The sequence below is a fragment of the Panicum hallii genome, chromosome 3 (genome assembly GCF_002211085.1).
Source record: "Panicum hallii strain FIL2 chromosome 3, PHallii_v3.1, whole genome shotgun sequence".
Lineage (NCBI taxonomy): Eukaryota > Viridiplantae > Streptophyta > Magnoliopsida > Poales > Poaceae > Panicum > Panicum hallii.
The window spans coordinates 2,519,611-2,540,738 of NC_038044.1; the positions used below are offsets into that span (position 1 = coordinate 2,519,611).

At 46.6% G+C, this 21,128-nt stretch overlaps 4 protein-coding genes across 7 annotated transcripts; all 4 read left to right on the forward strand.

Annotated features, from left to right (window-relative positions):
- The first annotated feature begins 971 nt into the window (after positions 1 to 971).
- Positions 972 to 4,960, forward strand: LOC112885984. 2 transcript variants are annotated; one of them, XR_003227315.1, is made up of 4 exons: positions 972 to 1,127; positions 1,701 to 3,174; positions 3,320 to 3,437; positions 4,562 to 4,960. XR_003227315.1 is itself a non-coding variant. In XM_025951711.1 (3 exons), exon 2 carries the CDS (start codon positions 1,800 to 1,802, stop codon positions 3,129 to 3,131), a length of 1,332 nt encoding a protein of 443 aa, XP_025807496.1. In that variant the 5' UTR covers positions 972 to 1,127; positions 1,701 to 1,799; the 3' UTR covers positions 3,132 to 3,174; positions 4,562 to 4,960. The 2 variants fall into 2 exon arrangements, 1 of the variants encoding a protein (XP_025807496.1); XM_025951711.1 differs by lacking the exon at positions 3,320 to 3,437.
- A 781-nt stretch (positions 4,961 to 5,741) lies between these two features.
- Positions 5,742 to 9,983, forward strand: LOC112885883 (tubby-like F-box protein 14). 3 transcript variants are annotated; one of them, XM_025951571.1, is made up of 5 exons: positions 5,742 to 6,257; positions 6,959 to 7,420; positions 7,603 to 7,690; positions 8,600 to 8,732; positions 8,829 to 9,570. In XM_025951571.1, exons 2-5 carry the CDS (start codon positions 7,073 to 7,075, stop codon positions 9,568 to 9,570), a joined length of 1,311 nt encoding a protein of 436 aa, XP_025807356.1. In that variant the 5' UTR covers positions 5,742 to 6,257; positions 6,959 to 7,072. The 3 variants fall into 3 exon arrangements, with proteins under 3 accessions (XP_025807356.1, XP_025807355.1, XP_025807358.1); XM_025951570.1 differs by having other exon boundaries at positions 5,742 to 5,954; XM_025951573.1 differs by lacking the exon at positions 5,742 to 6,257 and having other exon boundaries at positions 7,073 to 7,420; positions 8,829 to 9,983.
- Positions 9,984 to 10,683: 700 nt separating this feature from the next.
- LOC112887334 lies at positions 10,684 to 16,240 on the forward strand. Its single transcript, XM_025953478.1, has 3 exons — positions 10,684 to 11,189; positions 12,361 to 14,002; positions 14,738 to 16,240. The coding sequence occupies exons 1-3, from the start codon at positions 10,826 to 10,828 to the stop codon at positions 15,723 to 15,725; spliced, it is 2,994 nt and encodes a 997-aa protein (XP_025809263.1). The 5' UTR covers positions 10,684 to 10,825; the 3' UTR covers positions 15,726 to 16,240.
- Positions 16,241 to 18,741: 2,501 nt separating this feature from the next.
- On the forward strand, positions 18,742 to 20,415 carry LOC112886050. Its single transcript, XM_025951802.1, has one exon. The coding sequence runs from the start codon at positions 18,925 to 18,927 to the stop codon at positions 20,149 to 20,151; it is 1,227 nt and encodes a 408-aa protein (XP_025807587.1). The 5' UTR covers positions 18,742 to 18,924; the 3' UTR covers positions 20,152 to 20,415.
- Positions 20,416 to 21,128: the final 713 nt, after the last annotated feature.

Consider the following 21,128-nt stretch of genomic DNA (forward strand, 5'->3'; position numbering starts at 1 on the left):
CTGGCCCGGTACGGTCGCCGTGTCGTGTATGGACCGAAACTCCGGCACGTAGTGCCAGTCCGGACACGACACGACTAAGGGGACGGCACGATTCAACCCATCTAAGAACTCACGTGTATATATACTCCCACCTTCACCCTGAAACCCTATTCTCATTCCCTTCCTTCCTACTCGGCGGCTGCCACTCTTCTCCCTTCTTTTTCTCTTGTGCAACTCTTTTTCTCTAGCACCGACGCACGTGCCTCCCTCTCCCCTAGCTCACGACCTCGCTTCCCCGGCGGCCCGGCCGCGCCACTCTTCACCTCCTCGGCCTTTGACGGATCCATGGCCGCCTTCTTCAAGCTTCTTTCCCATGCTGATGACCTTCTCTTGCCTCTCGCCGTCGCCATCAACCTGCTCATGCCCTTCGCGTCGCCGCCTCGCGCCCGTCGTCGCCGGCGCCGGCCGCCACCCCACGCTCGTCGGCACCAGCCTCCCTGCGCCCGCCGCCGATGCTACCACCGCCTGCACCGCCGCCAGCAACGGGCTAGGGCTAGCACAGCCACGCGGGGCCGACCGTGCCATCGTGCTGGCACAGCACGACTGCACGTGCATCATGCCGTGCCTGGGTCGTGGCGCCGGCACGGCATGGCATGACTAGCTATCCGTGCCCAACCGTGCCGCATCGTGCTGGACCGCACGTTTGGCCATCTATAGCCAGCATCGCGCCCCACTTCAACATTTACATAAATCGTTAAACTATTTTATCTAAAATGTTGCATGAAGTTTGAATAGATGCTCTAATCTTATATTTTAGAATGTTGACTACATTAATTTAATATTTTAGATACGCTAGTCACAAGATTTTAAGTAAAAGTAACGAGCAGAATAAAAAACATACAGAAGCGAAGCACACCTGCCACCTTGCCTCCCACTGCGTCCGTGGGCTTCTACTGGGCCTCCCGACATGCGGCGCTCGCTCGGCCGCCGACTTCTCGGACGGGACTTCTCTCTCTCGCCCCCTTTCTATTCTCCTCTCTCTCTCTCTCTCGCTCGCTCGCTCGGCCGGCCTTCTTTCCAAGCGGCGACGACAGGGGAGTGGCGCCCCCCTTGCCAGTTCTTCGTCGGGCGCTTCCCCGGCCGACAAGGTCTGTCCGCCCTTTCCCTTCGCTTCCTTTCCTTTTGTGCGAAATCGAATACCCAAACACCCTAACGTTTGCTATTTGTATTTGGATCTGACCATGGATTTTACCTACTAAAATTATTGGATGTACATGTGTACACCCATGTCCTATGCTGGGTCCGCCCCTGCTCGGTGGTTCAGCTGAATTCAGTTGAGCCTTTTGCTAGTGCAAGTATCTTTAGCTCCTCTTTTAGGTGTTGCTTAATTTGATGCTGTTGACTTGACTAGAGTATTTGGTCCTCCCTTTAAGGTAGTTTCACTCTCAATACGGTACAAAAAGTAACTCACTAATTAGTAGGCTGCTGTGTTTGCTAATGATCTGCTGAGTGAGCCCATTGATTCTACCTTAAATAAGTGCCTCTAATAGATTAATTTAATGAATCACTTAACTCTTAATGAAGCATACATAGATGATTTTGATTTGAATGATCTGTGGGTTCATAGTTATCTGTGATCATTGTGGTCTTGTTGGATTACTCATGTAGCCATATCTCACACGTGTATTTTGCTCAACACTTCACCTGAATTATTTTCTCAGGTGGAGCTGCAGGACCAGTAAGGAGTGCTCGTGCCAATCTCTTTAATTGCATATGGTATCAGAAGGGAGTATTAATGACTGGATGATCCTTTGGGCAAAATGGAAGGAAATAATCTACCCTCTGGAAGCTTGATGCAAGGAACACCTTATGGTAGTTTAGACTTGCATCATAATCATGTGCAAATGCACGCACCAAACTCCGGAAACCAGGGCTTCAACCACCCTCAGATGGCCAGCAATTTCCCCGTTCATCTGAATCAGGTTACAGATTCCGATCAGCTGTCTGAATTTCAATTTGGAGAACATGGCAAGGCCAACCATCACCACCACCACCAGCAGCAGCAGCAGCAAACAAAGAATAGCATGAGCGATGATGAGGAACATGGTGTCAATGAGGATGCCACTGACAGCCAGACCGGCAAGGGCAAGAAGGGCTCGGCATGGCATCGGATGAAGTGGACTGATTCAATGGTTAAGCTTTTAATTACTGCAGCATCTTACACCGGGGAGGATCCAGGAGTTGATTCAGGAGGTGGTAGGAGGAACTGTGCAATGATGCAGAAGAAAGGCAAGTGGAAGGCCATATCAAAAGTCATGGGTCAGCGAGGCTGCCTTGTATCGCCACAGCAGTGTGAGGATAAGTTCAATGACCTCAATAAGAGGTATAAGAGGCTTACAGATCTCCTTGGTCGGGGTACTACTTGCAGAATTGTGGCGAATCCAGAACTTCTGGGTAGCATGACTAATCTCTCAGATAAGACGAAAGATGATGCGAGGAAGATATTGAGCTCTAAACACTTGTTCTATGAGGAGATGTGCTCCTACCACAACAATAATCGGTTTAGTTTACCTGAAGATCCTGCACTTCAGCATTCATTGCAGCTTGCTCTTAAGTGTAAAGATGAGCATGATGCAAGGAGGAGAACCAGTGGAGATGCTGATGAAGGTTATCAAAGTGCGGACACTGATTATGAGGAAGAGAATGATGATGAGCATCCAGCAGTGCATGTCAATAAGGGGACCCTGCCCATGCATAAAAGAATGCGGTACATGGTGGATCAGGAGGATGTAGGTTTCGGCAACTCTTCAAGCTCACATGACTGTAGCAGGAGATCTGATCCCCATAGCATTTCAGTGGATATTAACAAAGTTTTCCCGGATGGAACTAACTTGGCTTTGGTGCAAAAAGACTTGGCTACACAGTCTGCGGCTATTGAGAAACAGCGCATGGAAATTGAAGCTGAGGCGCTGGATCTTGCAAAGCAACGCCACAAGTGGGAGAGATTTAGTAAGAAGAAGGACAGAGAACTGGAAAAGATGAGGTTGGAGAATGAACAAATGAAGATTGAGAATAGACGTTTGGAGCTGGAGGTAAGACACAAGGAGTTGGACCTTGAACTCAGGCTAAAAGGCAATGGCAGTCAGGCATGACGTGATGACATCTAATAAATTGCAAAGGCTGACTTGCAAGATGGTAAGCTCAATCTCTTGTTATCACTGCCCAGCGAAATGATTTCAAGTCACTTGTTTTTAATTTCTTCACCAAATCCTTGGTGTTGCTGTGCTGCTAGGTGTTATTTGGTATCACACACTTCACTCAACTTTTTTTTTTTCTGTAGATGTTACAGAGTAAGTTCAACCTTCAACGAGAACTTGAAAGTTGAAACAGCAATGCACGCTTAGGGAGCCATGCTGTCCTTGAGATATCTTGGCTGATGTACACTAAGAGTTATAATGGTTAGCGATTGATTTTCATTATGCTTCTTTGTATATTCACACTTTCCAGAGATTTTCATAGACTGTCTTTGATTTTCATGATGTGGTTATTTACACCTTCAATAAAGGCAGGAAAGCACAGTAGAATCTCAACACGTGTTGCAAGTATACGCTTTAGTGATCAGTCGGAGATGTTTGCTTCCAAATCAAATGATTGAGAATTGCCAAAAGCACTTCACTACGTTTCTTCTGTCTGTCTTGAGGGAAGGCAGAACCCTTCTCTGTGCTAGTGTTATTTAGAAAATAAATATTTCTATTCAATATTTTTTCCTGCCCCGCCACCCCCTGTTTCAACATTCTATAACTTTACTAATGCGCACTAGCCTGGATCACTGGAATCTTTGATGAAATATATAGTCCACATTGCATCCTTCCAACAGACTTAATTTTTGATACGTCTTTTTTGTCCTAAACATATTTGCACTTGCTAATCCGACAAACAATCTATCAGAAGTTGAAACTATTCCAAATACTTGTCAATCTATGTGCTGCATATAATTTGCACCAAGATAGAGGGACATTTTACTCGAGTAACTAAGAACATAGTCATATTACCCAACTGACAGCGACATGTATACTGCACAAATAGATTATAGGATTGATCATCAGTAACCTGAGAAACGACCTATTCTTCTGTTGTTGTATTTGAAAACCTATATTGAAGCACTGTAATGTAGCATGTGAATCTGCTGAATGTATATGAAACCTATATTTTTTTCCTCTACCATTTTATGTGGTGGGGAATAAAATTGCTGGCTACATTTTGTGTTAGAATTTTCTCAGTATAGAACAGCGCTGTCCATAAGACATTTCCTATGAGTTTGCTACCTCTGTTCAGTTTGCTTGAGGCAGCCAGGCTGCTCCATGTGCTGATACTTGATAGTGGTGTCACGAAATACCTTACCTCCACATTCAAGAACTGAAACAAAGTCTACAGACCGCAAAGAATATGCTATGGTCCACGGAGACCTTACTTGTTGATTGTCATGAAGCTATGCTGTTGTCTGATGCCATATTACCTTCGGAAATGCTAGCATACACTGTTAAGTTTTCCCCAAATTTTCTTATCTTGTTGACCCTTTCAGGTTGCTTATGGCATTGATGTTAGAGTACTTCAAGAAAATTGACAAGGACAGCATTGAGCCGCCGACCATGCATTTTTCTAGGGGTTGCAGCGGAGAAGAAATGGTTTTATGATGCCAACGATGGTTCCGTTCAAATTGTACTTCTTCCTTGCAATATCATTTGTATATTGGAGCGGCCAATTTGTACTGTAGCTTTGAATTCTATTTGCGTGCTATGCGCTGTTATTCTGTTGTAAATTTCCACGTACAGCTGTATCATGGTCAGATTGTTCATCCAGAATTTGAGCTGCCATGCAGACTAGCCTAGCCCTGTTTATTAAGTGTGTAGTTCCTTGATGTAGGTCAACTGCTTCTTGAGTGATAAAAACTGGCTTGGCGCCTCCTAGGCTGTGAGTTTAATTCCCACCATATTTCTGTGTCATGCCTACAACAAAAGGGTCGATCTAGGACAAAGCTGCTGACTAAATAGACTGCACTCAGAAAAAGGGAACCATCGTGAAAGGGTCTGTAGTGGTTACAAGAGCGAAAAGGGTCTATAGTTGTTGCCAATAGTTGTTGTTACAGGAGCACCTTGCAGTGGGAGCGAATTTTATTTAACGGGGTTAGCGAATTTTATTTAAGGGCGTCGTACTTTCAGTGGTAGGCGACGTTTCATTCTTAAGAACAATTGAATACATGTACGCAAACTCTATCTCTATGATCATCTTCGAAGATTGAGTCAGCAAATTTTCAAAATTGACCAAGTCACCACAAACATCTCGCTATTAAAAGAACTATCTATTACAAATAATAAAAGAAAAAAAGGAGAATAGAGCGTACTTGTACCCCCATCAAATTTGATTAGGCTGGTGCCAGGACACAGGAGGTACACAATTCTCATTTTTGATACTGCCATTGTCTTCTTATATTTTATTACTCTCTCTCTCTCTCATTGTTCTACTGCTCACATCTTGGCTATGCCATGATTGAAACCGGAAAGCAAAAACCTGCATCCTTTCTTGGCTACAGGCTACGGCACGAATCTTTAAGCCATAAATAAAGACAAGAAGTTTTGAGTTAAACCTTAAAATTTGTTTTTTCCCGCTGTTATTTTTTTTTCACACAACACACTAGTTTCGCGGAAAACGCCCTCACAAGTCGGTGTTCTCTTGCGCAGGTCGCACGTGACGTCGCGTTTGCCCCCGCAACACTTGTCCAGCCACCACCACTTGTTCTTTCCTTCGCCTCCTCTTCCTCCTCCCGTCGTCTCCTCTTCCTCCCCCTTTCCTCCCCCCGCGTTCCCCTCCGTCCCTCCGGATCCGCATGGCGCCTCCGCAATCCGCGCCGCGCGGTCTCCCGTAGCCGCGGCTCCGCCCCGGCCCAGCTCCCGCCGCGCCGCTCGCTCCCGTCCCAGGTGCGTGTCGCGCGGATCCGTGCTCCTTCCCTGCTGGATGCGTGCCGGTGGCTTGTGGCGGATTCGCGCTGCTGGAGCGGGGATTGGGTTCGTGAGAGGTGGGAACAGGGGGCGTCTAGCTGGGAAGAGGTGCTTTAGCTTGCATTTTAGCGGAATTCGGGCGGGATTTGGTGGAAAGGCCGCGGCTTTCGCTCTGATTTGGGCTCAGGTATAGCGGGATTTGGGCGTGAAGAGGCGGTTCATGTCGAAATTTTTGCGGGTTAGCCTTAGCTGCATCCGGAGAAAGCGACACAATGTGCCGAGGTAATTGCTATGTTTGAGTATGCATATTGTAGCTAGTTTTTGCGTAAACTGTTGGGATTACTAGAAATCAGAAATTAGGCATCACAATTGCAATGTACGTTGAGTCTTAGATTGCAATTTGCAACTAATCGAGCACATGGTTTAGTGGCGAACAGTGGCATGGGTGGGGAACTGAAGTGTATATATATACTGTTTTGTGCTCCGAAGACCTGGAATTATGGCTATTACGTTCTCCAATCTGTGCTGTGGTTTTAAATCTATATTGGATTATGGGTGATGTTACTGTAGTTTTGACCGATATTGGTTAGTTGTTATGTGCATGGGTCATTCTGGTGAGTTCTTTCCTACCTTCTTTTTTCAAATGAAAATCGCCACGCAACCTTCTTTGAGCTAAACATCATTTCCAGCTCTACTGAGTGACCCATTCCAATATTACTTTTTGTCCTTTTGATGATTGCTATATTGTGTTGGCACAAAAATATGCAAAAGGATAGGTTCTCCCATGTTCAAAGTAACTATTGTAGCAATTGATTTGATATATTATTATGTGATGAGCTTCAATATTATAGAAGGTGTTTTTTTCAGAGTTTTGTCTCTGGGTTGTTTCTTTTTTGGTAGTTTGAATTAAGCAGTTAGATATTACTGTTCTTACCAGAGAGAAATTTCAAAGGCTAATATTAGTTTTATTTTTTGTCTGGCAGGCTCATCGTTTGGTTCATCTAGACTGTCATTACTTGGCATCTTGCTTGTACTATTGTTGGAGGAAGTTTTGATGTTTCAGCACAATTGCATTTGCTGTGATTGACCTTTAGTAGATGTCGTTCCGCAGCATTGTGCGTGATGTAAGGGATGGTTTTGGGAGCTTGTCTCGAAGAGGGTTCGAGGTGAAGCTTCTCGGCCACCGCAGAGGGAAATCTCATGGTGCTGTCCACGAGTTGCGTGATCCAGCCCCGGTGATCCAGAGCAGTTGCTGGGCTAATTTGCCCCCTGAATTGCTTCGAGATGTGATTGAGAGGTTGGAGGCCAGTGAAGCAACATGGCCTAATAGGAAGAACGTGGTTTCTTGCGCGGCTGTTTGTCGAACCTGGAGAGAGATGTGCAAAGAGATTGTTAAGAATCCAGAATTTTCTGGAAAAATCACTTTCCCTGTGTCCCTGAAGCAGGTGACGATGCTCTCTTTGATCCTTCCATGTTTCATTTTTTGTGATAATTTTACTATAACTTAAACATATTTTTGCATCCTTACTGTAACTTCTATTTGGAAAGTACTACTATTAAAACAAAGAAAACAAGGAATACAGACGCCTTTTCTATTCACTAATACTGTATTGTTGGCCACATTCAGCCTGGGCCTCGAGATGCAACTCTCCAGTGCTTCATCAAAAGGGATAAATCTACCCAAACATACTACCTGTATCTGTGTCTTAGCACAGGTAAGCCTTTTCAAAGTATTGTGTTTGTTTGCACTTGCTGTAATACCTTACACCACATCACAGCCATCAGCTCTTGTGAGATGCTTTTAGATGTTTTAAATATGCAAGATACATGATCATGTTTCTAGTTACATAAAACAAGAATATACATGCAGCTTAGTCCTTGTGATATAATGAGCCATGCTTGAATTATAATGAACCACTTTACCCTACTATTCACGAGATCCAAGTATGTTTAGACTTCAGATCTCTGTTACCAGCATTGTAGTTCTATTGTTAGATTATTATTTACTATACACAAATGTACTATACATAGCAGTCTTTTGTGCATGTCTTCCACACTTCTTTTTCATGTTCGACACTGGCATTCTTGACTGCTTATATCAGAAATCTAGAGAACCGGTCCCCTCATTTTGCTCTTGCGGAATATGCACTATATTTTCTTTCCAGAAGTAGTAATTGTAACTGAAGTTGTAAATTATGTAAAAATAGCAATTGTTCTAGAGCTTTCTGCTAAGCTGCATTTTCCCACTACCATTTAACCTCAATGAAGTCCACGCTCGAGAGGGTCAGGGGACTTTAAATAAATGCGTCGATATGGTCATCCTATCTTGCATCTGGGTCTAAGCATTCTTGAGCCCATCTTCGTAGCAGTTTAGTAGCTGGAATCCGATGAGTTTAAGCATTTACAGTAGCCCTGTTGATATTCTATCACTTTCTTGAGGCTAAAGCATAATACCAGTTACCAATTCTAGAAATTAGTGGCAGCACGCTGACAGATGCCCACCACTGTCTGTTTCCAATTCATTCCTGAATTTTTAGATCGATTCCACTTGCAGGCCTGCCTTGTTGGTACTTCTTTTTTTGTCAATCTGCTGCTAATACATGGTGTGACACATTTTTCTACAGCTGTGCTTGTTGAAAGTGGCAAGTTCCTCCTATGCGCAAAACGAACCTCCCGTCCAACCTGTACAGAATATACAATATTTATGAATTCTGAAAATATATCTAGGTCGAGCAAGATGTACATTGGAAAGCTGAGGTACTAACTCATATATTGCCCAAGCTGTTTTTAGAAGTTATGTAATCATTTTTCTAATATGTATGTATCACTAATATATCTATGGTGTACATTTAGGTCAAATCTCCTCGGCACAAAGTTTGCAATATATGATACCCAGCCTCCATGCAATGTAGCACAGCCAGGGAAAACAAGCCGTAGGTTCTACTCCAGGAAAGTGTCACCAAAAGTCTCTTCCAGCTCCTACAACATAGCACAGGTTTCATATGAGCTGAATGTCTTGGGAACTCGGGGCCCGAGGCGGATGAACTGTGTTATGCACTCCATTCCTGCCTCATCCCTTGAGGCTGGAGGCACTGTTCCATGCCAGCCAGACAGTGTCCTCACCCGCTCCCTTGACGAGTCATTTGGTAGCATTTCCTTCTCCAAGTCATCTGTTGTGGATCATTCCATGCGTTTCGGCAGCACAAGATTCTCTGAAGTCTCAATGAGCAGCCACAGGATTGGAGACATGGCATTGGGTGACAATGATGAATGCAAGGAGAGGCCATTGGTTCTCCGTAACAAGGCCCCAAGATGGCACGAGCAATTGCAGTGCTGGTGCCTCAATTTTAGGGGCAGAGTGACTGTCGCATCCGTCAAGAACTTCCAGCTTGTAGCCGCAACACAGCCTGCTGCTGGAGACCCAACCCCGTCGCAGGCTGTCCCAGCACCGCCACCGGAGCATGAAAAGGTGATCCTGCAATTCGGGAAGGTGGCCAAGGATATGTTCACAATGGACTTCCGTTATCCGCTCTCAGCCTTCCAGGCCTTCGCAATCTGCCTGAGCAGCTTTGACACCAAACTGGCCTGCGAATAAAGCTATCGTGGCTGAAGGATCTGTTTCATGAAGACGGTGGCCCCGAATTTTGCTGGGCCGCCATATTCTGTTGTATGTTGTTGATGCCTTCTTCTTAACTTCCCTAGAAAGCTGTGTTTAGCCATTTCCACCTGATCTACAGCTGCTGCTGTGTTATGTCCTGATTGCTTTGTTTTCAATAGCTTTGTTCTGTGGAGTAGCATCATGGCCTGCCCTTAACTAGTCGGCAGATTTAAATTGGTTTTTTCCATACTATGGTTGTATTAACTGAGAAGGGAGTGTGACATTTTCGTTGTGCCTAAGCTCTGAATTCTGATTGTCTGCCTGAGGTGGTGGCATGCAACTGTGCATCTTGTAAAATTCTGGATTGCCTTGTCATACGTCATAGCAATAAAAGAATTAGCTTTCGTTTATTCCAAAAACTTTTGGGTCGTTGTATATGTATTTCTTGAAGCAAACTATCCCCTGTATGCACTTATTACTTGCCCATGTATGCTGCTGCACACATGCATGTGCACCAACATATACAACAACTAAATATTATAACACATTTTGAACCCACTCCATAGCCCAGCCTGTCCCGCCATACATTTGGGATAAATCCAACCCATCCCGGCCCACTAAATATTTTAACCCATCTAAACACGCTCCACAACACAATTCACCCTATTAAACTTCTCCATTAGCAAAAACCTAGCTTCATTTCACATAGCTAAAACATTTTGCATGGACTCAGATGTTAGCCATCCAAATTTCATGTGGACCCACACGTGGACTGTATGGAACAATGGATGGCAGGATGTCGTAGGTTTGTGAAACTGAGGGCGCAAGTGTAGCTGTTATTTTGTAAATCTGAGCAGAAATGCTGTAGCTGCGTATAGTTAAGCGTAAATAGTTGTATTTTGTGAATTAACTCATTTGTTTAAAATAGAGTGTTTCGATTGATTCCTCCTACCACACATAAAGTTTTTTAACAAATTATAAAAAAGTCACAAATTTATCTAAAATGGGGCCCAGTTTACTTGCTCTGAACATCAATCAGTCAGAAATCAATCAAGGAGCCCCCTGAGGCCCGTCTGAAATGGGCCCAGTATACTTGCGGCCTCTGGCCCATCAGGATTCAAGGCGGTTCCATTTCGTACCCTCGTGGCAAAGCGGAAAACCGGAAAGGGTTTTTCCAAAAACCCTGCCACAAATCGCAACCGCCGGCGTGGATCGGCGCCGCCGCAGCAGCCGCTGATCCGTTCCCGCCGCCATGTCGCAGATCCTCCTCCGCCGCCTCTCCGCGCACTCCCACGTCGTCCGCGGTCTCGGGTGTCGCCGCCTCAGCTCCGCAGTCCACGGCGGCGGGGGCGAGAGGCGGCGGGCCTCGGCCCCGCCGCCGCAGGACGAGGAGAGCCGGGCGGTGCGGGTGTCGGTGTGGTGGGACTTCGAGAACTGCAACATCCCCAACGGCATCAACGTCTGCCGCGTCGCCCCGCGCGTGTCCGCTGCCCTCCGCGCCGCGGGCATCCGCGGGCCGCTCTCCATCACCGCCTTCGGTGACGTGCTGCAGCTCGCGCGGTCCTCGCAGGAGGCGCTCGCCGCTACGGGCGTCTCCATCTCCCACGTCCCACGCAGTTGCGTGCTCGCGCCCGCTCTCCTACCCCTTTAATTGTGCTCCGTTCCATTTCATCCCTGCTGTTGTGATTTCTGGAAGGCCCTTTCTGGAACGTCTACCAGAATTTCCTTACCACATGTGTAGCAGTATTAAAAATGATGATTTGTCTGCCCCTGATATCTAGATTAATCTACTACGTTGGCTTTTCGTGCATTTTTTTTTTATTGGACGTTTCGTCGCTGGGTCGGTGGTTCCATACGCATTGCTATGCTATTGGTCCCAAGTTAGAGAGAAGCTTGTATGGGATATATTTCGCATCCATTGCTCTGTTGATTTCTAACTTCCTGTTCACAAAGTTTGATGCCAAATTTAGTTGCCTACCAATCGCAGGGATGAATCGTTATTGTAGGTTAGAATTTAGAGAAAAAAAACTCTTCCGTAGAACAGGCTGGATGGATGATGGTTGTGAGTTATATCACCGTTTTGTTATAAAAGTAGAGTGTTTCTGGTTGGTACTGGAACTTTCTTTCTGTCTACATTTCAAATCCACTGATTTATTTTACTCCTTTACCTGGAGTTTATGTCCTCTGTGGCAAGAGTTAAAACTTAAGATTATTATTAGACGAAAAGGAGCATTCCTTTTGTCTAGTGAACTGTGGGAAATTTATTGCTCTTAATTACCATTAGAAATATTTTTTTTGTGTAGTATAAAGTAGGATATTATTGTTTGATAGACTCAGTTTTGTGAAGGTGTCTTATTTCTTGGTTAGGTAACTGTACTTTTAATTGATTTTGGTAACATTTAATTTCCGCATGGGTAGTATATTGCATATAGAACATTATATGTAAGGGTCCGTGTCTTTTTTTTTTTATAACAAGAACCCTTGTGATTTTTTTTCTAATATGTCTGGCTTTTAGTACTGGGAAATTGGGGATGGTTTGGTTATGACGTATGCCATATCATTTTGTTCCTGGTATCAGTTCTACCTATCTTTTGTCAGGTTCAATACGGTGTTGGCATCTCCAGGTGATTACTTAGATGGCATTAGGGGGAATGTTAAGTTGCAAAAGTTGCATTGGTACCCTCAAAATATTACAAAGTTGGCATTGCGTATTTAAGTTGTTCTTTTCTTATGTAGCGTTCTGGTTATTTATTAGTCTGTACTAATAGAATTGTTTCAATAATGTAGATGGGAAGAATAGTTCTGACCGTTCCTTTATGGTTGATCTTGTCTACTGGGTTGCTCAGAACCCTCCACCAGTTCATTTTTTCCTTATATCTGGGGATAGTGATTTTGCAAACCTCTTGCATCGATTGCGAATGAGCAACTACAATGTACTGCTTGCTTGTCCTAGTAGTACTACCAGTGTACTGTGCAGCGCAGCAACAGTTATGTGGCCTTGGGATGCTTTAGTTAAAGGGGAGGATTTCTCACCTAAACGTTTTAACCACCCACCGGATGGTTTACATGGATCTTGGTATGGTCACTACAAAGGAGCCCTGGATAATCCCTTCCTGGAGAAGGAATCAACGGAACCCATCAAGGTACCATCTGATTCCCAGCATTGTTCAGTACCATCTGATAGCAAGCATTGCTCAATCCCCAAATCTGTAAGCAATGCAATTATGGAGGCACTACGTCCACATCCTGAAGGGCTGAGCCTCTCATATCTCCGATCTGAGCTTGTGAAGAATAATGTTTTTCGGGGCACAGATTTCTTTGGCCACAAGAAATTCTCTTGCTTTCTCCGATCAATGCCAGATATTGTTGAATTGGTAGATCCTCCACCTGGTAAAAACGAGCCATATGTAATTTTGGTCAGCAAAGGCCTGCTGCAGCCTGGTGAAGGAAGTTCTAAGGCCCTTAGCTCAGCCCAAGGTAATGTCAGTGAGAATAACATCACCGGAACAGCACAAAATGATAAGAAGCATCCATCTTTGATGTCAACCCCTGAAGTAAATTCAAAGCCACTAAGTTCTTGTCAAAGTATTGAAAGGAGCAAAAGCTTCACAGAGACTGTAATTGGATATCCACCTACATTTTCTGTCTCATCTTCCCCATTGGTTTTGCTGTCTGAGGACCGAAAGAAGTACCAAACTGCTGATGTGAGTGCACAGACAGAGTCACCAGCAAAACACATGGAAGTTGACGAAGGGACTACCCCTGGAATTCCCTCTTCCTCAGGGGTGGAAAATGTTGTTAACAAAGATGGACTCCTTAAAAGGATCCGGATATTGTGGAATGGCCCTGATAATGCCAAGCCTGAGGTTTCTCAAAATTGTGAAAGCACTTCTGCTGAAGTGGTTGATGGTTTGCGAATACCTCTGCAGGAGCATCATGCTGATCGCTGTATAAAGCTTTTGAGGAGGATCCATAAGAACGCTTCAAAAAGTGACCATTCAGATGGCACCAATAGTACTGCAGCAGTAAGTGGTAATTTGCCAATTTCATCTGATGATGACAATTCTGAAAGAATAAAGAGAGATCCATCATTTCTTGAAAACCCAGAACCATGCAGTAGATCTGCATCTGTTTCCATGGGTAAAGCTGGAGAAAAGGATTCTTCTGAAATGAATAAGGGCTTGTTTAGCTGGGCTTCAAGGTGGTGGACATTTGGAAAATCATATGCAGACAATAATACAACCAACAGCAATGTCGCTGATGAACCAATTGACTCAATTGAAGAATTTGAATCTTCAAATGCTTCAACTTGTGGAAGAGGGCAGCAGGTGGTTAATGAAATATTTGCAAAGGCTCACTTGTGGGATCTTTTGGAGCAACAGTTATCAAAACGTCTTGGGTCTGAGCTTGTTTTGAAAGCGAAGACAAGGTAAATATTCCCCCCCTTTAGATTTTAACTAACGCTTCTGGTTTCCTGTTGATCATATTTTTATGCAAGAAAAGCTGCTGTCTCTTTAACCTGGAATTCAAACTTATGCAAATTTGAAGTCAGACTCTGGCACATTTATGTGTATGTTGTTTCCTTTTTTTTATGTTAGAAGCAATTAATAGATGTAGTAAGCAGAAATAACTCTCAACTCTGGCACATCTATGCTAGTAATGCCAATTGTTCCTATCATTCTATGGATCGCTTGCTAGAGGTTTTGTAGACTGATACGGGCAAGGTGCAGTTATGCAATTTGTCTTTAATTGTCTAAACATGTGGTTTGTATTTGTAGCTTTCTAGAGAAAGTTATTAGCAAGATGAATTCTATGTTGTTCCTCAAGTCTAACAAATATCCTCTTCTACAATTACCTTAATACTTCCAACGATGGTAATTTTGTAGCATATCATATTTTGTAAGGTGCAGCCTGCAGGAAGAGAAGAGTATAGATGAGGTGCATGTAATGATTTCATTATGTGTCATTGAAACTTTTAAGCTCAGCATCACCTCACATTTTGAAATCTTATGAGCAATCGTTGCTTACTTGAGCATTCAGCATACATAATTCCTTATATATGTTTCCGTTTGCAAGTAGAAAAGGATTTATGAGATGATGTGCAAAGTTATGTTTGGCTTATTTAAGGGAGAGCAGTTCTTATCTGATGACTTTTCTTGGCCAGGGGGGAATTGGCACATGGATTGCAGAAGCTAGGTTGTTGGCCTTTGAAAGGCCTCTTTGAGAAAGATCTGCATCATCTGGTACATTTGTTAATTTCGGAAAAGAAATGGATTGAAGAAACTTCTTCCAGACCTTTCCCTTTCCGTCTTACCCTCCCTCAGAAGAGAACATGTGTTCCATCGAATTCCAGCAAGTCCACTGCTCTTAGTTCCATTTTTGTCAATGGGAAGCCACAGAAGGGCAAATATCTAGATGATAAGAATAAGAAAAGCAAGCCTCTTACTAGGGAGGAGATACTGTCAGACTGTCACAAGCTGTTGAATGAGCTTCTATCGCAGCATAAATATGGATTCAACATCAGCATTTTCAAGCATCGTTTTACTCAGAAGCATGGATATGAGCTTGATCATCAGAAGCTTGGGTATCCGGACCTTGCATCACTGTTGCAGATTATGCCTGGTGCCAGGATAAAATTCCCAAGGGTTCTACCTGCGGAAAACGAGAATGGGCGGGCTGGCAGCAAGGGAAGTGGAAACCATAACAATGGTGACGACTTGATTTGGGAGGAGCTTGGTCCTGTATCTGCCACTACTGAAACTGCTGCTGCAGAGGTCGATAAGGAAATGTGCTACCGTCCTCCTACTCCTTCAGATGATGAATTCTCGGATAACGACAGTCAAGCGGACCAAAAGGCTAGAGGAAATGCCGAGCATAGCTCACTGCTTCAAATCATTGATTCCTGGAACAGTAGCAAGGATGATGGCTCTAACAAGAAATCTCAAGACATCGACGGGCTTGTGGACTGTTCTACGAGAAACCCAGGTTATCTTGACAATCAGGCTGCAGGGAACATGCAGAGGTCTACAAGGCCATCACAGAAGCAGTACTCTTTTGTGTCGGACTCTGAAGAAGATAAAGAGAAGGATAAGCTGGTTGAGAGTGTCTTGGGCAGTCTGCAAAAGGCGCGGAGCTCAAGATTGTGTAATTGAAGTTTTGTTACATGCAAAAATGCTGATTTGATTTGCTTCTTTTGGTGCCCAATAGCAGCTGTTGGCCTGACATCATTCTGAAACCCGTCATGGTCGTTGCTTGTTTGTCTTCCTAAAGCAAAGATGGGCCTTTTGTGGTCATACTCTCATCAAGGTGCAGCTTTTATGTTCAGAAGCTATGGATTGACGGGAGTTATCTGACATTCTTTTTCCCAAATCAAGAGAGCACATTGATGACGGCTCCGAGGTTCAGTTAGCGAGACTGTTGGACCAAGCTGGTCGTTTCCTCCGTCTACATCTTAGTAGTACTGTGAAATAAACAGGAGCAGCACAATTCTTCCATGAAGCTTCCTTGAATGGTAGGGTACCACAAACATCTGGCTAGAGAGCATAACTAGTTTTACACTCTGATTGTAAAACTGGCAACCCCATTTAAACTTTTTCCTGCTTTCTATAAAAAGCTGGGCGAAGCTGGTCTTTGGCCTAAAAAACTAGTTTCTGCTTTGTTTTCTGCATTGTGGTTCTCCCCTCAACTTTTGTGTCCACTCTGGATAAATTGCTGTTAACACGCGACTTTGATGCTTGCATCGGTTACCAGTGTTGGTATCCCACGACCAAGCTTTATTGCTGCGCGCGAATTGTTGGTAGTAATTTTGGTGGTATGATTACCATATAATGACACATGCTGGTGTCTGGAGGACACTTTTCTGAGAGCCACACGGATCTAGGTGTCAGGTGGACATTTTGTGTTATAATGCCAGATGCCAGTTCTTGGCTGCAATATGAAATCCCATCCTCCCCATTCCTAACCTGGGCCACGTTGGTTCACTGAATCTGAATGTTCAGTGTAGCCGTATCTCGGGTCACATTGATTACATTGATTTTTCTAACTGAACGGGTGCTTCCTGCTTGGAGTACAGTCCAATGGTTTCACTCTGGTCGCTTGTGCTTTCTTCTTTGGAGCCTGTCATGCCAGAGGCATCCATCCACCAGTGCCAGAATGCCAGATTTAACAAGGCAACCTGGCAGTGCCCCAGACACCAGAATAAACTATTATTTATTTACCCTTTGAATCCTTGACCAGCTTTTCGTCACCTTTAATGGTGCCAATAATAATAGCTTATTCTAATGATCCAGCTTCCCCCTTCAAACCTGCCAATAAAATAACACCGGATATCGTGGCCGTTGGACCCAGCTTGCGCACCAGTTGGCTCGTCGTTGAACCCAAGGATGATGCGTGCAGCGTTGGCAATTGGATCATCCGATTCCAATCTATCCAGGGATGCAATGCATCGCTCAACCCGTCAAAGCCACCGGGGATGCCGTGTGGCTTGACTTGACCAGCCTACTCACCGGTTGCCATCGGTGACACGTCAGCTCAAGCAGGCGGCCAATGGGCGGCTCCCTCGTGGAGCCCCGACGCCCCGGCTACGAGCTCACGGCGCCACGTGTCGCCGAGAACGCCGGCGCTCCAATGCTTCGGTTCGATTAACCTGGCTGCGTCGCCGGGCCCACTACCAGGATCTGTTTTGCAGTAGTGGTTCTGGCTGTAGTGCGGGACTAGTACCACTCCGTTTGACCGGGGAAAACGAAAGGAAAGCGTGGCCGTTGATCAGCGTCAGCTATCATTAAGTGATCTTATTAAGAAAAGTACAAAGCAGACCTACCTGATTTCTTATGGCATCGATCTAGTAAAAGTTTGTTTGGTAATCGTTGCTTCTACCGGAATCAAGCCCAACAAGATGAACTACCATCTAACCATGAAAATGTCGCAGACGGTATAAGCCATGCCACCAGATACATGAGAGGATCTAGATGTACCAGGGTACATGTACAAGTTCTTAGAAGTGCGTAGAAATGTGTGGCCGTGGCCATGAGTGTCTGCATTACAAGTTGAAAAGAAACATGAATACCTCTCACCATCAAAGGAGGGGTTTTTTCCCCCTCTTCCAACGCAAGCATACCTGAATTCTCGGCTTACCGTCATATGGTCAGACAATGTCAGAAATTATCATGCCAGCCGGCCATGGCCCATGTGTACTATCAGACGACGAGCGAGCGAAAGCGATCAACTGATTGTTCGTTTGTTCCTGTGCTCCGCCGCTTGCTCGCAGCGCCAGAAAACGATGGATAGAATACGACTTGTCTGCCAGCCCAGACGGGTTTATTTTTATATACAAAAAAATAAAAAAATAAAATACTCTACCCTGGCAGCCACTAGCACGTGGGCCCGCCCAGCCAACTACCATCCGTACTCGCACGCAACCGCCACGTGCCGACCGGTCCCCTCACCCACCGCCGGCGACAGTTTTAACTGACATAACTGCCCCACCTTTCCATCTCCTCCTGCACCGCACCCGTCGCGTGGGTCCCGCAGCGGTCAAGCCTACTCCCGCGCCCGATCGCCATGGACCAGGCAGCACCGCGTCCGCGTCCGCGCCCGCGCCGCCGCTGTCCCGGAACTGCCCCCGGCGTGCGGCGCTCCTGCCGCGGCGCGGGCCAGGGGCATTTCTGTAAACCTGCCGGCTCCCCGCCGGGCGTGCTTCTTCCCGTGGGTAGCGGGGCCCACGCGTCAGGCGCGGCGCGTCCACGGCGCGTCGCGGCCGCGTGTGCCCGCGTCCACTCGGTTTCGCGCGGCCCGGAGAAAGGGTACTCGGTTTCCAGGACTATACTAATTCAAATGCCTAGTGAATTTGAACAGAAAAAAGGCATTTCCATGACGTATTTGCTCGTCGTACCTGTCTATATTTTTATATATTTTGGATTATGATTGATGTCAAGGGCTACGGGGATTGGAGTTTCTGGGAGCAAATAATTCGCTAATTATTGTGGTGGAATCAATGGGGATTGGAATCAAGCAGCACGCCCATGTTGAGGGAAACATGAAACATTCCAGCCAGGCTCCCAGAAGAATTTTGCAGGCTATAAATAAATAGAGCCCCTTCCCCTTCCATCTCCCCTAAAATTAACTATATTTAATCGCCTTAATTTAACTAATCGCCCCCTAATCTCGCGGCCTCATATAAAGGCGGCCCACCACCCCCGCTCCTCCTCGAGGTCACCCGCATCCCCATCGCGAGCTCCCGTTCGCCACGCCACCACCAACGGGCGCGCACCCGCCAACCCGCTAAGCCCGCCCGCCCGCCAAGACGAGATCCGCTCCGGGCAGGCGGCGAGAGGGATCGCCGGAGGCCAGGCCATGCCGGTGACGGACTACCAGGGCTCAACCTCCTCGCCCTTCTCCTTCGGCCGCTCGCTGCTCTCGCTACGCAGGGACACCGCCATGCCGTCGGGCGAGGAGGCCGACCTCGAGGCGTTCCAGCGCCACGTCGCGGCCACCCTCGCGGAGCTGCTCCCCGGGGGCGAGGCGGGAGGGGACGCAGCCGCCGGGGGCGAGGAGTTCCTCTCCGTCGCGTGGATCCGGCGCCTGCTCGAGGCCTTCGTCATCTGCCAGGAGGAGTTCCGGGTCGTGGTGGCCCAGGCGCGCCGCCGCGGGGCGCTGCCCGCGGCGGCCGAGAAGATGGTGGCCGAGTTCCACGAGCGCGCCGTCAAGGCGCTCGACGTCTGCAACGCGGCGCGCGACGGCGTCGACCAGGTGCGCCGCTGGGAGCGCCTCGCCGACATCGCGGCCTCCGTGCTGCGGGGGCCCGCCGAGATCCACGAGGGCCAGCTCCGCCGCGCGCGCAAGGCGCTCTCCGACCTCTCCGGGCTCCTCGTCGACGACACCGCGGCGTCCGGCAGCGGCGGCGTCGCGTCCTTCCTGGCCTCCCACCGCAACCGCTCCTTCGGCCGCGCGCGCGCGTCCCCGTCCCGCTCTGCGGTCGCCAGCGCCACGGCCTCGGCCTCCTCCTCCCACTTCCGCTCCCTATCGTGGAGCGTGTCCCGCACTTGGTCCGCCGCGCGGCAGCTGCAGGCCATCGGGGCCGGCCTCGCCGCGCCGCGCGCGCACGAGGCGGGCCTCGCGGCGCCGGTCTACTCCATGGGCTGCGTGCTCCACCTCGCCGCGTGGGCGCTCGTCGCCGCCGTCCCGTGCCCGGACCGTGGCACCGCGCTCCAGGCGCACCACCTGCCCGCCGCGCCACCGCGCGCCGCGTTCCCCTGGGCGCCGCCTCTCCTCTCCCTGCAAGAACGCCTAGCCGAGGAGGGGAAGCGCAAGGACAGGCGCCATGCTTGTGGTCTGCTCAAAGAGATCCATTCGCTCGAGAAGTCCACGCAGAAGCTCGCCGAAGCAATTGACGCAGCCCCCATCCCGCTCTTTGGTGACAGAGAGACCGATGTGCGGGAGGCTGCAGCAGAGCTCGCTGCCGTGTGTGAGGCCATGAGGGATGGTCTGGAGCCACTGGAAAAGCAGGTGCGCGAGGTGTTCCACCGCATTGTGCGCAGCCGTGTCGATGGTCTTGATTCGTCCATGCACAATGCCGATTGATTCGCCGATCAAAATCCTGCCTTCAATTGGGCAATGTGGCGATCCTAGGTAGCTTTTCTTGCTCTTGGTTTGCTTGTTTATGTTCTGGTCGTATTAAGTATAAATGTGTATCTTCTTGTAAAGAAGGGATTTGAATGTGGCCATCATGATGTAAAGATGGCTGCTTAGTTCCCATGTTTTTGATGCTGCATTTGGTATATATTTCATCAAATTTTTGTTAGCTTTATGTGCGTGTCTGCGACGACTAAATTCACATTTTGTCCAGAGTCCTCTTTGATCACTTAAGAAATGTGATCTTTGATCTATCTAAGATAAAATGAGGTGGGAAAACTTTCTTCCTTGGTTAAACTTGCCAGTTACAATCTGAGATGGTCAGAATGTTTTGTTTTGTTTTGCAAAGATCACAGGCAATCTAAAAGCATTGGATGCCTTTATATGGGGAAGTTTCTTTACAAAAAATGTTAAAAACTATATGATCTTGTTATGCTCCATACTCCAGAGTTCACCAAGATCACTTGAGAGATGATCTTCTTCAGAAAATGTAGAAAAAGAATATTCTTGAGTTTGCAATTATCTGTACATATCTGGTATCATGTTCAGCGCTGTATAATCTTGTTTTTGCTATGTTTGACTGTAGTAAGTAGCTGAAACATGAGAGAGAACAGTGCTCCTTTGCTTTTGCGGCAAAACAAAGTGTTCTATTCTTGTCTTTTTCGTCACCATCTCCCATGGTCTGCACACTAGCAGAAATGCGATCTTTGATGGACAAAATGAAATGAGGAAACAGAACTTTCTTCTGTAACTGAACTTGCCGGTTACAATCTGGTATTATTCGTATATTTTGCACCATCACACATTGTCAGATGCCGTTGAATGGGAAAGTTGTGATAAGAAAGAACATTTAAAAAATATTCCCTGCTTGTCCTCTAGCATACTTACCATGTCTTTCAATTGTTTTGTTGATAATCCCGCTGGTT